The sequence below is a fragment of the Epargyreus clarus genome, unplaced genomic scaffold (genome assembly GCF_041222505.1).
Source record: "Epargyreus clarus isolate Ecla_fem2 unplaced genomic scaffold, WU_Ecla_fem_2.2 ptg000019l, whole genome shotgun sequence".
NCBI classification, from domain to species: domain Eukaryota; kingdom Metazoa; phylum Arthropoda; class Insecta; order Lepidoptera; family Hesperiidae; genus Epargyreus; species Epargyreus clarus.
Genome location: NW_027332227.1, coordinates 6,473,156 through 6,490,412, shown reverse-complemented (window position 1 = coordinate 6,490,412; position 17,257 = coordinate 6,473,156). Strand labels below are relative to the sequence as shown.

General features: G+C 34.3%; 1 protein-coding gene across 1 annotated transcript; it reads right to left on the bottom strand.

The window, feature by feature from the left end:
- Positions 1 to 11,432: 11,432 nt before the first annotated feature.
- Positions 11,433 to 13,088, bottom strand: LOC140750092 (ommochrome-binding protein-like). The gene is made up of 2 exons (XM_073083448.1): positions 12,989 to 13,088; positions 11,433 to 12,349 (listed from the first exon to the last, which is right to left on the bottom strand). The coding sequence occupies exon 2, from the start codon at positions 12,347 to 12,349 to the stop codon at positions 11,513 to 11,515; it is 837 nt and encodes a 278-aa protein (XP_072939549.1). The 5' UTR covers positions 12,989 to 13,088; the 3' UTR covers positions 11,433 to 11,512.
- Positions 13,089 to 17,257: the final 4,169 nt, after the last annotated feature.

Here is a 17,257-nt window from a genome sequence, read left to right as displayed (position 1 = left end):
GTCGTTTTGTGTTAAGGATTCTAATCAATCTCTATTGTTAAGAACTTGATGTTTATGAGAATTAGGTGGAGCAATAGATCAAATTGAAGTTTCATTACAATTAGGTGAGAAAAAACTTTTATACCTAAGGTATTTGATTAAAATTATGGAAGAACAAATTTTCTCAATTATTGACTACGCTAAGGCAGTTTGACATAGACCGATAATTGAAAAAAGTCGATCTATTGAATTTAGTGGAAACAAGACAAACGAAATATTTTTTATATACGAGATAATATAGTACCTATCAAATTATTAGGTTATCATAAACCGTTTGCCGTTAAAGATTAAGAACCTTTATTATTTAAATAATAACAATTTTTACTTAACCACGATATACCTAGTTCGACGACATCGTAATATTTATATATTTTTTAACATAATTATATATCTACAACGATAAAGCTCATGACTACTTACATAAACCAGAATATTTGGTTGTAACAAACTTCAAGATAGTCTCGTAAATCCAATAAACGTGTTGTATTTAAAGTTCCAATTAACGTTTACTAAGATTTAGTAGAATCAACACGTAGCAATTTAACGGTATTACCCGTAGAGGAAGATTGATCGCCGCCAATAATAAGTTTTGCGTCACAATTATATCAGTTACGCCAACTCATTCGATAGTCATCAATCCTGTATCTTCCATTCGTTAATCGTAATGATAGCCTGTTTTCATTTAGACAAATCTCTTGCCAACAGTTTTGTTTTGTCCAAAAGATTTATTGACTTAACGGTAATTGTATTAAGATTGTCTATTGTACGTAAAGGTAGAATTCTTCGTGGTTCGACTTCGGGGAAACCATCGCCGTACTTATTTCTACCTTATAACGGCAGTGTTAAGTGCTGCTATGTTCCTCTTTGAAGGGTGTGGTAATCAAGACATACTTTTCCGAACTGTTCCAACTGAGTTCCGAGGGGTAGCAACTAGCAACATATTTGTGGCCAATCTTAAATAAAATCTAATCTATTCTTGGGTTGATTAGAGGCGTCCAATATCCATGAGCGGCATTAACTATTTACCATCCGGTGGTCAGCATGGTCCTTTGCTATTTCAATATAAAAAAAACTGTGATGAAAATTGCGGTAATCTGTACATATTAAGAGGACGTTACCATTTCCATACTATAATTTTAAACTTAAATATTAATGTTACAACTCCCGGTGCGCATTTGAGGTAAAAGCTTTTACAATAAACTGGTGTACATTGCCCATGTAAACGAAATTCAAGTAGTAGGCCTACTTTGTGACTAAGGACATTGGCCCTGTAGTCCCGGGAATAGAATACGGTACGGGCTACGGTATCGCCTGCCTGTCGTAAGTGGTGACTAAGAGGGGGCTTCCGGGGTTGCGAGCGGCAAGAGTGGGAGCTCGAACCGTCCAGCAAGCAACCCCGGGAAGGAAGGCGGTATGTATGGTGAAAAAAAAGCCTTTGAGGACGTAAGGTCCATGGGTAAGATTTTTTATCATAGAAATTTGCCCTACTATTGAATAAAAAAATCAAAGATACTTATTTCTTTAACAATAGTTTTTCAATATCCATAGTTAAAGGGTTTCTGCTATTCTGACATTTCTAATTAATGCTTGTATTAGAAATGTGTGTATTTGAATTTGACATTTTCAATTAATTCGCGTATTAGAAATTAATACTCTAGCGGTGAATAAATACATCGTGAGGAAACCTAGACTTATAGAGTTCTTCAAAAACTATATAAAAGGTGTATAAAGCCTACCAATTTCAACTTGGCATTGGGGGTTATGGCCTAAACGTCACATTATTGTCACATCTGCTAAATTTAATCCAATACTGTTTACGTATCGATTAAATAGTATCACTTTGTCACGAATTTAATATACGATGTGTAAATTAAAAAACGAAAAATAGCTTTCCATTAATTTTTTTTGACAAAAATCTAATATCAGATAAGTTTATTTTCATACAAGATTTTTATTAAATAAACTCGATTTTCAAGTTACTAGGCTAATTGACATAAATTAAAAAATGTTACATAGACACAAATAACGTAGAATTAAAGTTTATACTGAAGATCCACGAAAGAATTGCAAGATTGAAAAATTTTCAGTGACAGTTCAAAGAGAACATTTAGTCTATTCAGCATCCCATGAAAGGAGAGATGAAGTTGCATTTTGAATTTTATAAGAATTAAAATTGAAAGGGAAGGACTACTAGTTATTAAATCCGTATATTTTATCTTCAACAAATTTTGCTACAGAAAATGTGTTTATTATTTTTATTTTCATTCAGTATCCCATTTAAAGATGTCAAAATGTATGAATTAACAACAGATCGTAAATACTGAGGAAAAGTCTCATCCACAATGTAATACCAATTGGTAGTAAATTCCTCTAAAATATATGTCAACTATCAATCAATCCGATATGATGTTATGGTGAAGCAGGATGAGAGTATTTGTATGAAACTCTTGATACTTCTATAAAAAAATTCTGCGAATACATATGGGTTAATTTTAGTAAAGCTTTGTTTATAATATAGGAGTAGCAGACGAGCATGCAGTCCACCTGATGGTAAATGGCTACTGCCGCCCATGGACATCTGTAATCAACCCCAGATAGGATTAGATATTCCTGCCTGAGGTCGGTCACAGATGCGCCGCTACCCCTGAGGACTAAGCTGGAACGCCTCGGTAAAGTCTGTCTCCTCTACCACACCCTTCAAGCCAGAACATAGCAGCGCTGCGGTTATAAGGCAGAAATAATTGAAGGTGGTAGAACCCTTTGTGGTTCGACTCCGGCGGCACCACCGCTACACCTATTTCTACCTAATAACAGCAGTGTTAGGCGCTGCTGTGTTCTGGTTTGAAGGGTGTGGTAAGGGAGACAGACTTTTCCTATAATATAAAAAAAAAAATTGCGGCGGTGGTGCCGCCGGAGTCGAACCACAAAGGGTTCTACTACCTTCAAACGCCCAAACCTTTTTAATGTCCTCTATATTTTTGCGTCCAAATTAGTTAATCAGTTTCCATGCCTATACAGTATACAGATGGACGTGGAAATAAAAAAGTAGATATTTTATGTTATATTTGGTTAACGTGCTTTGGAAATAGCAGTTATTCAAAAACTAAGGTGCCGCTTTTAATATAAATAAAACATTACCTAATAGTAATGCCGTCAAGATTTGAAATTTGACGTCATACATTTTTTAACCGACTTCCAAAAAGGAGGAGGTTACTCAATTCGACCGTATATATTTTTTTTTTTTATGTTTGTTCGGCGATTTTTTCACGATGCCGCGACCGATCGACATGATTCATACACCATTGTATGCGGCTAGTTTCACAGGGGGTCCCATTTCGAGGAAATTTGAAAATTTTCGCCAGTTTTCCCGGGAAATTGGAAAAACCCGATTTCTTTCTTTTCTTTCCCGATATAAACTTCAATAACTCGAGTATTTCTTAACCAATTTCAATTTTCTTTTTTTCATATGAAAGGGTGTTTTGTTGCGGTACTTTCCTACTATAACATTAGTATGCTCTGATGATTAGAATTTAAGAAATGGGGTGGAACTCATCATCACTACCCCTGCTTTTTACATATTTTAAGACAACTTTCCTTCTGCCCACTCAATTCTCATGAAACTTTAAATGAACATTGAGTATCTAGATTAACATGATATGATGGAAAATTCGACCTTCAACTCTTCAACCCTGGTAATGCAGAAGTGCCTCCTGCCTCAACCATACAAGTAAGGCATTTGGAACTTATGGATATTTAACAAGGTTGATAGGTAGAGATATATGATGGAAAATTTGGCCTTCAACTCTTCAACTCTGATAATGCAGAGGTGCCTCCTGCCTAAACCATACAAGTTAGGCATTTGGAGCTTACGAATATATGATAAGGTCTTTGAGTAGAGACATATGATGGAAGATATGAACTTCAATTATTCAATCCTTATGATGCAGAGGTGCCTCCAATGTAAAGTATATAGATTAGACATTTGTTGTAATGAAGTTGGTAGACAGAGATATATGATGAAAATTTTGACCTTCAACTCCTTAGATCTGATGATGCAGAGGTACCTCCAGCCTAAACCACATGAATAAGCCATTTAGTGCTTTCACACATATTTTACAGGTCCTAAGCAGGTACATGTAATGAAAAACATGACCTTCAACTCTTTCACTCTGATAATGCTGGTGTGCTTCCAAGTTAAACCACAGGAGTTAGCCATTTTGTGCTTTCATATATGTATTAACGTCACTAAGCAGACACATATGATGAAAATTCAAGGTCTTAACCCTGATAACTTTGACCGTGAAGTCTTCAATCCTAGTGACGCAGGGACACTGCTGGCCTAAACAACAGTAACTTGACAATCACTTCTTACAAATATAAAATATGATTAATGAATACGCTGTAGTTTTCCTTAACTATTGAATTAAGGTAAATTGGACCGACTCACTCGCAGAGTTTTACCAACTAGTTTGATTTATTTACTTTTCTGTTCCAACCTAACCTAGCAAACAATATAGAATTGCATGTAGCCTCGCCTATAGTGTTTCGTATTGAATTGGTTAGGTTAGGTTGAAACATATAAGGCAATATAAAACTAAGCGAGCAGAGCGCGGAAGCGCCCTGCGAGCGGTTGGGTCCAATTCGTATGAATTCAGACCTTACCTTTATTCATGATCACCTTTATACAATTTTACATAATATTAATACAAACATTAACATATCATCACTAAAAAGGGTGAAAAAAAAATTTTAACAAAAAAATAAAACCGACTTCTATGTCACTACAAAGTAAAAAATAATTGAAATAAGTGTTGGTTTAATACATATTTCTGAAGTCGGCGCTCATATTAGACACGCTGTTTACGCCATTATCAAACGAAATATATTGAGCGCCAACTTCAGAAATATGTATTAAACCAACACTTATTTCAATTATTTTTTACTTTGTAGTGACATAGAAGTCGGTTTTATTTTTTTGTTAAAATTTTTTTCTCTAAAACAGTCAAGTATGTTTATTTGTAATAGTTTTATCTTTGTCACAGTGTAAATGTTCAAGCTTTGCATCTTCTCTGATGTTAATTAGCACCTAGCAATAATTAACATTAGTAATGCGATTTGCGCCTTCAAGATTGCTGCCGGCTTAAGTGGAAGCAGTTAATTACTCTTTGTCACTTAGTTCTTTTCATAGTTCTTAAGAGCTGTCTTATTTCACAGAGAAAAACTTGCTGTATTTTCTGAAAAATGTAATCCTTTCTTTATAACTTATCTAATTCTTGAATGAATGTCACGATGCTCTAAAGAAACCTACATAAGTTTGATAAAATAATAATAACAACTTACCTAATACCAATTGGAGACAAAAAAGTCTTTGGGAATCGATTTATCCATATCAGAATTGTATGTATTTGCCCATATAAATATAACTTAAAAAATGACATTTTTACTTTTTTAATCAAAATATGTACTCGTAGTAACTAGTAGCTTTTGTTAAGTTTTAGCTGGTGAAGCTTAGGGGTCACCCATTAATCACTAGAGACATTTAGAGGGGGCAGACAGTCGAGCCAAATGTCACCCAATCTCACATGGAGGCGAAGAATCTCGGCAAATATCACGTATTTTTCCGCAGGAAATAGTCTGATCCTACTAATTTGGCTAAATCCTACATAACAATATTTATTACATTATATTGTTTTATAGTTAGGTTACTAACTCAATCTTACTCGATATTTCCAGAGAGGGGTTAGAAAAATTGCCAAAATCACGTAATTAGTAGATGTCGCCTTAATCGGTATGACGGTTTTACCAACAACGGCTTTAAAGGTAGTAGAACCCTCCGTGTATCGAGTCCAGCGGGACCACCGCCACATCTATTTTGACCTAATGTCAACAGTAATAAGCGCTGTTCTGGTGTCGTGTTCTGGTTTGAAGGCGTGATAGGGGAGGCAAACTTTTCCGAGGCAATTCAGCTTAGTCATCAGGGGTAACGGGCCGACTTCAGCTAGGAATCTAATGTTATCTGGGGTTGATTACAGATGAACATAGGTGGCATTATCCACATACACTCATCAGGTGAACTGCATGCTCGTTTGCTACTCTGATATTATAAAAAAAAGTAATGACTGACTGACCGTACATCTGATTTAAGGTTTTCCCCCTTATAATTATCACCAGCAACTTATGTAAACGTGTCTGTAGTAATAATTTTAATTGTATTTTGCATTACGTTTCCATATGCATGAACTACAAATTGTCCATTCGGAGTGTATGAGAGCAGTGCATGTGACACACTGACGTCATTTAAGCGAACCGTGCATTTTATTGCAAAATCGGTACTATCGTAGTATTTTTGTTGCTTTTTATTTTGATGGAAGAAGTAAAGGGAATTATATCATATTTTTATTATTTTCTGTGATGAGTATTATATACTTATTCATTTTATGTTACACTTGAAGTCTCAATGAAGTAAGTAATAAAAGTATTATTCAAAGTAATTTTATTTTATTATATTTTTCGCGGAAATTGTGAGCGTTTATGCAATTTTTATACAGTGTTAAATAAAAATAAACTGCTATCTGCCAAATTATATACCAAAGCGTTTTATCTTATTGAAAGTATTAGAATTTCGGTCGTTGTGATACATTATCATTTTAATAAAAGTACTTAAACACATTCTGGCTCAAGGTTCTTGAATGCAAATTGCCACATACTCGTAAGACGTGTTGAAGGAAATTTTATCTCCTCCAGAGCTGTTACTTTATGCGCTATAAAACGTCATACACAGAAAATTATATAAAGAATAGCTGTAAGACACTAAGATTACCTTTATATGGAAACGGCCTAGCTTGGTGACATTTTTGTGACATAGCGAAAAAAAAACGACAAAATATAAAAACAACGTCAGTATTTTTACCCCTAGTATGAGGTTTTACCTTTGTACAAAAAATACTGTTTTTGTTTACGTATTTCCCATACTATTCCAATCAGTTCTGATACAATACGTAAGGGGCGCTGATTGGAAATGTATGGGCAAATACGTAAACAAATACCAAAACAGTCATTTTTGTAAGAACGTAAAAACTCATACTAAGGGTACAGTATAAAGCGAAAATAATTTAAACAAAGGTTAGGTCCATATTTCTGAATTCGTAGGACTTAGGTAGGATTTCAATCGTAAATGGTATTAATTTCAAATGAGCTATAGTCGCCCGTACTACCAGCGGACGCTTCTCATCAAGGAGATTAAATACGCTTTTTCCCCGGATAAATTATAAAAAAAAAATATATTCAATCCAAAAAGTCTAAATTTATTAGTATGCTACAACCCTAACATATGTAACAGTAACAGAGAAAGTGGAACTTCTATAACTGAGCAACTCGGTAGTGTCCTTAATAAACATCTTTTGTTACTAAGGCCTTTCTAGTCCTGAACACTCTATGTTGCGGCAGTACCTTGGCTTAAATTTAATACTGCTGAAGGTAGCAAGTTATGAATTTCGCTGCCATTATACGACTTTACGTCTCAATAGGCAATATTCCTGTTGCCAAGCTGTCTTTTCATTCAAGACCGTAAATGTTACAATTCTCATTTGAATTTAAAGAGTGAAGATGGATTTTACGTTTCAACATTTAATTTTCACAATCTTACAGCAATATAATATTAAATTTATAATTGTGGTGACAGTAGGAGTCAAATTAAACGAGAAACAATTTTTTATAAGATTGAAGTTGCAAAAAAACACGGCGTCCACCTTTTTTCATAATATAGGAGTAGCAGACGAGCATGCAGTCCATCTGATGGTAAGTGGCTCCTGCCGCCCATGGACATCTATAATCAACCAACGATTAGATATTCCTACCTAAGGTCGGCCACAGATGAGCTGGTACCCCTGAGGACTAAGCTGAAACGCCTCGGAAAAGTATGTCTCCCTTACCACACACTTCAAACCGGAACACAGCTACGCCTAACACTGCTGTTATGAGGCAGAAATAGGTGTGGCGGTGGTGCCGACGGAGTCGAACCACAAAGGGTTCTATCAACTCCACATAGAACAGAGGTTCTCAGTTTACGATAGAATTGCTTCACCCTAGAATGTAGTTATCGTATTTCCTCGGTCGAACCATACTAGTCGTATAGTCCGCGCTAAACTTCTAGTCCGCTCTGAAGTTGTTGCGAGCAGGTGCAGACATACGATTTGCTTTGGCGACGCGATTCATTTCTATATTCAGAGCGGACTAGCAGTTTTACGCGGACTATACCACCTTACAAATATAGCTATAGTTAGAAAACTTTTTACAAAAATGAATTTTCTGAATAATGTAGTAAAATTGTTTAGAAATCACCAAGATTAAAGTCTTGGTGATTTGGAAAGAGGATTACATAGTGACGGCCAGAACTGATTTGGGTTGAAATTATAATATAAAAGATTAGAATGATAACACAGTATGACATTTGGTTGGAGTGCATATTTGCGACCTTTAATATACTAAACAAATAAGACTTACAAATAAGACAAAGTTTAATTAAGTCATATCAAATTATGTAATCGAAAAACTACAGAACAAATTAATATTAAAGATAGAAAGTAGCCTTCTCCAATATAGATTATGTAATCGCTAACATTCATTGTAAGTAAGTGTACCTTCGGGAAATTAATATGATTGGTACATACTTCAAAGATTATTTTTGAGTTCACTGGAGTATCAATGCTCAATTCCATGGAATCATGCTACTTATTCATAAAGAAAACTGATAACATTTGATCTGACACTTATGGGTGACGGTATAAGTAGATACTTTCATAAGGCCGTATTTACATCTACAAACGTTTAATGAGTTGTGTTCGACAATATCATACTTTTCTGCACAATATTTTGTCAAGCACGCCCTGTGTCTGTGCGGTCGCGTTACGAAAGATATTAATCATCATCATCATCATCAACCCATTACTGTCCCACTGTTGGGCACAGGTCTCCTCTCAGAATGAGAAGGATTAGGCCATAGTCCACCGCGCTGGCCAAGTGCGTATTCGTAGGCTTCACATACATGAGAGTTTTTTTTTATATATAAGTCTCTCAGGTATGCAGGTTTCCTGACGATGTTTTCCTTCACCGTTTAGCGAGTGATAATTAATTTCTAATACGCACATAATTTTGAAAAATCAGAGGTGCCTGGGATTTGAACCTCGAATCCCTCGATCGAGAGGCCGAGTTTCTTAACCACTAGGCTATCACTGTCCTCTAGACCTAAAGATATTAATGAGTAATAATAAAAATGTACCGTTTTCTACACTTACAGCCCCACATTATCTAGGATTCCTTGTGTCGTGGGTACTTAGACACATACATAGACAAATACACAAACAACCAGACCGAGAAACAGAAATCTAAATTCATCATTGAGATATCTGTCTGCCTGGGGATTGAACCCAGAACCCTCTGTGCGTCAAACTGGTGTGATATGGTGACCACTCTGACACGCGGGTCGTCAATACGTCCAATACGTTCATAGAGACATATTGTATAGATTGATATAATTTTATTTTGCCACGGACCGGGTCTGGCATGTACGAAGATGGCTGGTGGATCATGGATGATTGCACCAACCAGAAATATAAAAACATATGTTTATTGCACTGCGTAACATGTAAAAAATCATCCCTTTTTAAATTTTACTTCAGTATTTGAAAGTATTTAGTTTATTAATTCTTCATTTTAATGTACAACACTAAATTCTTGGTTACACTAATATTTTCTCAAATAAATTTAATTAGAAATCAAAGCTTGAAAAGGATTAATTCCGTTTCTCTTAGTAATACTTCTGATCCAATATCAATTAAAAGTTGAACCGATTGCTGTACGATCAATAATATAAGCTAGCTTCAAGTTCCAGCAGATTTCGCAAAGTCAATAAACCTTGCGGGATGTACTCGGAAATGTTCCTAGCTTTACTGAGTGTCTAGATTTCATTAGTCACGGAATTTTATATGCGATGTTGATATTATGTATTTGACGGGAATACGAAAGAGGTTTCTTTATTAACTTTCTTTGTCAACTGTCTTCTTATTGTAAACGTCACGTTGCGTTAGGAGATGTTTGTTTCATAAGTATTGTAATAAAAGAATAGAAAAGCAAGATTTTAATTGATAAACATTCCATGATGTTAGACAACTCAGCCGAACACGTAGAACAATTTCGATGCCAACTTGTTAAACAGTCATTGGGGAGAACCGGGGTATCCGTTCTACCTGATGACGCTTGACATACTCATGCGAGCGCGCTAGAAGCGATGCAGACGCAGGTTCCCAAAACACATTACTACTCATAAATCGTTGAAAAAAGTCAATGTAACCGCCTTAATATCAATCGTATAAATCAATCTATCAAATGTAACAAACATCAAAAGACAATTTCTGCCTGCTACGAAATTGACAAATTTAGACCAAGAATCGATATTTGTTAATTAGGTGCTGTCTACTAGATATTGTTTTTTGGAAGAATGTTTAATAATCGGTATACAATTACGACGTTAAATTATAAATACCTACACAAATATTTCATTATCAAATAAAAATATATATAGAAAACCGTTGTGTACATTAACAATTATTCAAAAACCTGTAAACGGTCAGGTGATAACAATTCCTATTGAGTGATACTGTTTGAGTCAAAAAACAATCCCGATAACTAGAATTTCGTTTTCGGCTCACGTATTAAATTTACCATTTTCGATTTTCTTTGTTGAATTCAATTACGTTCAGAAACCTTTCGCCGACTTACTTTTTAATGTCCCTTCGGGGTTTGGTGTTTGAAGGAGAAATCGTTCGTGATAATTCTGCTGTTTATCTAGGACTCCTTTTTTAAGTCTTAGTAATATAAATACATTTAAACAATATAACTCTACTACGTAAAAATTGTGTTCTCAAAAGTGTGAAACAGGAAAATATTCAATAAAAGTTAAGAGAATAAGTTTTATTGGACGAACGTAGTAAGGTAGCAATTGTGCCTTAGGTAGGACTTTACTCTCACCTAGGGTATGATAACTATGGACGGCAGTTTCCACTCATCAAGGTAGACAACATTTTATGAAATTTACAACACTAATTATAACATTTAGTAGGTAACGTGTGATGTTTGCCCAGCTTTAGAGTCTTAAGTAACTAGTAAGTTTTCTTACTTACTCCTTATTGTTTAAAGTACAATGCATAGATATTTTACAAGCCTTAAGAAAGCATCGGTGCTTCTAATTGAAAGTTTTGTCAGTGAAATTCTCATTAAAATGTTCTTGCTATGTAAAAAGTTCACATGAATTTTTAATATATTTATTTAACACACAAAAAGCAAAGAAAACATTATTTCATAATTGTTTATGTACAGGATTAACAGAAGAAAAGGCCTTTAGCGTAATTATTATTTTTATTTTACATTTTATTTATATTACAGGTAATTATTATTTTTATTTTACATGTTATTTATATTACAGGTAATTCTTCTCGTCTACGTAACAAGGTGTTTTAGTCGGTTTCAACTTCACTACGCTGTATTGCGAAGCATATATTATACTTCCATCACTATCAATTGCCAGTCCATAAATATTTGATATCCTAGCAATCTTTTCGATACTATCATTTTCACCGATGTAATATATAGCTTCAGGTGTGGAGAAGTACAAATTGCCATTATTGTCCGCAGTTAACGAATTCGCGTTGTAATCACCTAAGCTTACAGTGGTTCCTTTTGATTTTGATAATTTAAACAATCCGGACGAGTTCGCAAAAACGAAATCTAGATCCTTGTTTAGGGCAATTAACATTACCTTTGTGTTCTCTAATTCCGGAACTATTTCTTTTTGGCCATTCTTGAAAACATAAACGTCTTCCCTCGGGTATGTAGTATAGTAAAGATCATTTTTAAAGAACATTTGCCACACGCTATCAGATGTTCCATCTATGTGATTAGCTGTTTTTGTGTTGAAATCAAATGTATAGAGTCCATTACTGCCTCCCAGGTAAACGATGTGTCTCTTATCATCAACACCGTTAGCAAAACCACCCAAAATACCAGGAATAGTCTTAAATTCATTGGTTTTGAGATTTATAAACGCAGATGAGAACATGTCGTCATTCTGACTGGTGAAGCTGAAGAATAACGTATGTGTATCATAATCTATAGCTAGTTGATAAGGGCTGTCTATGTTATCCGCTAAAATCTGTTTTTCATGATGTATGTTATGCACTATTACGTCATCACATATTGGTTCAACATTACGTGCGTATGTAACCCCCAGTAGTGCGAATACGATCAGCAACATCATCTGAAATAACAAAAGTATGAATTTTACTTATCTTTTAGGTTTTCTGGTTCACATCATAGTACTAACTAAGAGGGATTTACAGGATAATGTTATACAAAATAAATTTATTGATATAGGTGGGTATACTTTTTGTAATTTCTATTATTTCAATTAATAACATAATCACAAGACGTGCAATGATTAGCAGTGATAGGTAAATAGAAGTTGATCCTCAGAGAGTTAGACCTAACTGTAGCTGTACGTGTATTATCTATACAAAAATTATAGATCAAATTTTACAACGATAACTACATGGCTTGTCGGTGTTGTGCGAGTATAATAATAAAAATTATTAATATAACAATTATTATTTTTATCAAGAGTTATTTTATTTTTTTAGGTAAATTAATGTAACAGTGAGTGTTTTCAATTTCGTTAAATATAATATGAGATAAAAAATATATCGGTGGAATATAGTAATAAATGCTGCCCACTAAAGATTTTGGGAATATTATTTGCCTCCGTCTTCATTTGTGAATAAAATAAATAATATAATGAATTTATTGTTATAAACATAAGTACGATAACTTTTACTCGTTACAGTAGAATCAATAATAATTCGTAATAAGATATACTATAGAATAAATAAATCTTACTCACTTTTTGTCAACCGCAGACTGACAAGTATCACAAAATAATAAATAAACCGCTCTATATATCAGAATTTATACATAAACATTGTTAGGTTATGCGGTGTTATCTGTAAGCACTTAACCTTAGGTTATTTTGTTCATAATAATAAATATAGTATTTTCCTACTGGCCTAATCGAGGAGGTTAATAAACGTGGAAAAAAATAAAGTTTATGAATTCATTATGCTTATTTTATTTATACTTTATATATTTAATAATAAATGTATGTTGTAATTTAATATACAATAAATGAATTAATTAAAAATTACTTCTTATCTTTATATTACAAACCGAATGAATGTTTGTAATTTTGTGAGATAAATAAAATATTAAACAGTATTAAACACTTTAGGCAACCGAAAACTGAAAAAAAATGTATATAAATTATGTTTACCTACTTTAAAACTACAGAAAAAATATTATATAAAACACTTATAATTACATGACGTGATCAACGTAGCGAATATCAAAAGTAACTAAGGAACAAAGGGTCTTCGGAGGTTATCTGCTTTGATTACTGTAGGAATAATATATTAAACGACTTAAGTATTCATGTCCAATATTTTGCCTACGAAAGATCGATTCGACAATTTCTGCCTACGATATTTGGAAGGCCAATTTAAAAGATTCGTGTTAATAAACTTTATTGATAATAATACTACCTATTATAAATTATATAGTATATATTATAAATTATATACATAATATATTAAAGATAATAACTTCAGAAGGATTGATTATTAACAATCAGTGTTGGTTAACAATAATAATGTGAATTGACGACGCATTGTAAAAATACATACCTATAGTATATGAATTTATATTAAGACAAGGTAACACACACGACACAAACTCAAAAATATTTTACTGTCTTGAATTTCTTAATGTGTGCATTTATAGTCACTAATATTATTCATCTTTACGTAAGAGTAGGGTTATTGTGCATGTGGGTTACGGTAAAGTCCCTTATGCAGTTCGTCACATGATTAATAATTTCTGCATATTGAATATTACGAGTAAAACGCGAATGAAGCAATGATGAAAGTTAATTGGTACCTATAAATTAATATGCCATTTTATTTTGTAACCCTTCAGAGGACAGTGCTTTGAGCGCATTCTTTGAAAGGCCTCATAGCCGAAACGACATGTTATATTTTTAATATCCCTATTCATTTGTTGTTTTCTTTTACTGTTATTTATTCTTGTTAAAAATATTAAATCTACTGATAATATAATCTGAAATTGGTGAAAATGTCTATCACCAGTGAAATTTTTCGCGAAAAAGAAACAGCAAATCGGTATTTGATTATTAGGCAGACTTCAGTTCAACCGTCTTTCTAGCTCAAAATAAAATCAATCAACCCAAAATTTTACATCGTTTTTGGTTTATCGAATTTAACCCCATTGCTAAAATTTGATTACGCGTGACGTCACAGGCGGCATGGTTAGTTAGCTCAAAAATACATCATGACACAAGCTTTGAATAAATAAAACATGAGTGAAGGTTTAACGAAGCGTAATAAAGGCTTGAAACGGTGATGAATTTTGCTTAAAAATGTTTAACGAACTATACATACGGTACAAATGCCGAAATTTTTTAGACAACCCGTTTGCAATATACTTTATGACATATTTAATTTCATATAAAAAAGTTTTATCCATTAAGCGGCTCGGTGAAGGTCGTCTTATATTGGGATCTTAGACCAGTAGTCATTTGTTGTTTTCTTGTACTGTTATTGGTCCTTGTTAAAATATTAAATCTACTCATAGTATAATCTGAAATCGGTGAAAATGTCTATCACCAGTGAAATTTTCCGGAAAAAGAAACAGCAAATCGGTATTTTTTTAGGCAGACTGCAGTCCAACCGTCTTTCTAGCTCAAAATAAAATCAATCAACTCAACATTTCACATCGTTTTTATCCAATTTAACTCAATTGCTAAAATTTGATTACGCGTGCAAAGTCGGCATGGTTAGTTAGCACAAAAATACATCATGACACAAGCTTTGAATAAATAAAATATGAGTGAAGGTTTAACGAAGCGAAATAAAGGCTTGAAACAGTAATGAAATTTGCTTAAAAATGTTTAACGAACTATACATACGGTACAAATGCCGCTTCTGCTGTCAAATAGGAGAATGTTAGACGAACCTTTAAATATTCGAAAGAGATATCGTTATAAACAAATTGATGGCTATAAAATTAACGGGTTTTTAATTTGAATTTGATAGACAAAATTAGGACCATCAATTGTACATTTGAAGTGGTAATTTAGTGTACCGTTGTGATTTAAAATTAGATACTGACACACACTGACTGACTTTGAATGGAAGAAGACCTTTTTTTTTTCTTCACATGGGAGCGACGCCGGGTTATGTGGGATTTTTACCGCACTAAAACCCCCCCGGTGGTCGTCCTCAACGCTTGTTGGAGAACTCCGGGATCTCCGACGGAACACAACCGGAGCCCTCCAAGCGCGATGCCCCGATCGGGCTCTACCCTGGGGGAGCAGTTTTCGCTCCTCCCACACCATGCAGTGTTTACGACGGTATGCGACCACACATACCGCCGTCCTTCCCGGGGTCGCTTGCTGGACGGTTCGAGCTCCCACTCTTGCCGCCCGCAACCCCGGAAGCCCCCTTTTAGTCGCGTCCTACGACAGGCAGGGGATACCGTAGCCCTATTCTAGTCCCGGAACTACAGGGACATGAATTAAAGAAGACCTAATCAGGTTTGAGTTAGTAATCTATCATCTAATTTTGTGTGTGTTTGTCCATATCATAGATTAGTAAAGATTACTCACTCCTAACAAGAAAATGTAACCAGTTTTGACAATTGAAGTTGTCACTGTCATCTATTTTCGTGTTTGAAAAATATTTCCGCAGATTTTCTACGATTTTGTATTGTTATTGCAACACTTAACTGCACATGTCGGCATTGTTCCGCGTAAATAATACCATGACAGTCGGAGACGTAATAGGAAAACCGTCAACCATTTTACGTAGGTGCATTTGTGGTTTCCTTTAATTACAATACGGTGAGATTTCTTTACTAATGGTCCATACAACTATATTAAAATAATAAAAAAAGGTACGCGTAATATAAAAATATTGCAGAAACATATATACATCAAACGATAAATGTATTGGGCTGATTGCTTATTGACACAAAGTTCTCGCTTCTAGTGAGCATCATATTAATATGCGATCTGTGCCCCGCGGTTCACGCATGTTTCACGCATTAAAAATTATAAATGTTCTGGAGGTTTTACTTATTTTGCGCGGTACCCTAACTCTTTCTTTAAAATAACAAAGTAGCTTAAGTTACTCTGTATAAGGTCAGGTAACTATTAGTCAAAGTCCCATCAAAATCGGTCCAGCCGTTGCGAAGATTAGCCGGATCAAACAGACAGAGAGACAGGCAAAAATGGTAATAATTGTTATTTTATATGTAATTATCGTGTAAACTTTCATATGCAATTAGTAGAAAAATATTTACTTTTACTACTTTGATACTTAAATTATATTTATTTGTAAAGATAAGGACAATTCAGTATGAAGTACCCCTTACCTTTAAATACAGGAAAAATGTACAATTTGCGTCATCCTCATAACGATTTATGTGAATAACTTTTTATTGTGTAAATTCTTCACATACGTATAAATATTGCAGAAACAACAATAAAAAGACGTGAACAATAAAATGTGTGACTCCACATAACAGTAAAAGTAAGTCATATTGTTTTTCTAGAAAACTATTAAATGTCGGTCAATTGTTTGTCGTAGTTACACAATAAATATTTCTCAGTCCGTAGTATGTCGTTTAACTAAAAAAGTCGTTTCTGACATTAAAAAAAAATGTTTATCGCGAGTTACTCAAGGAAAATTGTTATTTTTTTTTTATAATATAGGAGTAGCAGACGAGCATGCAGTCCACCTGATAGTAAGTGGCTACTGCCCCATCAACCCCAGATAGGATTAGATATTCTTACCTGAGGTTGGCCACCGATGCGCCGCTACCCCTGAGGACTAATCTGGAACGCCTCGGAAAAGTATGTCTCCCTTACCACACCCTTCAAAACGGAACACAGCAGCGCTTAACAGTGCTGTTATTAGGCAAAAATAGGTGTGGCGGTAGTGCCGCCGGGGTTGAACCACAAAGGGTTCTACCACCGTCAACTAACTGTTCTGTAACTAACGATACAGACACTACTACTACTACTAGACTACTAAACTAC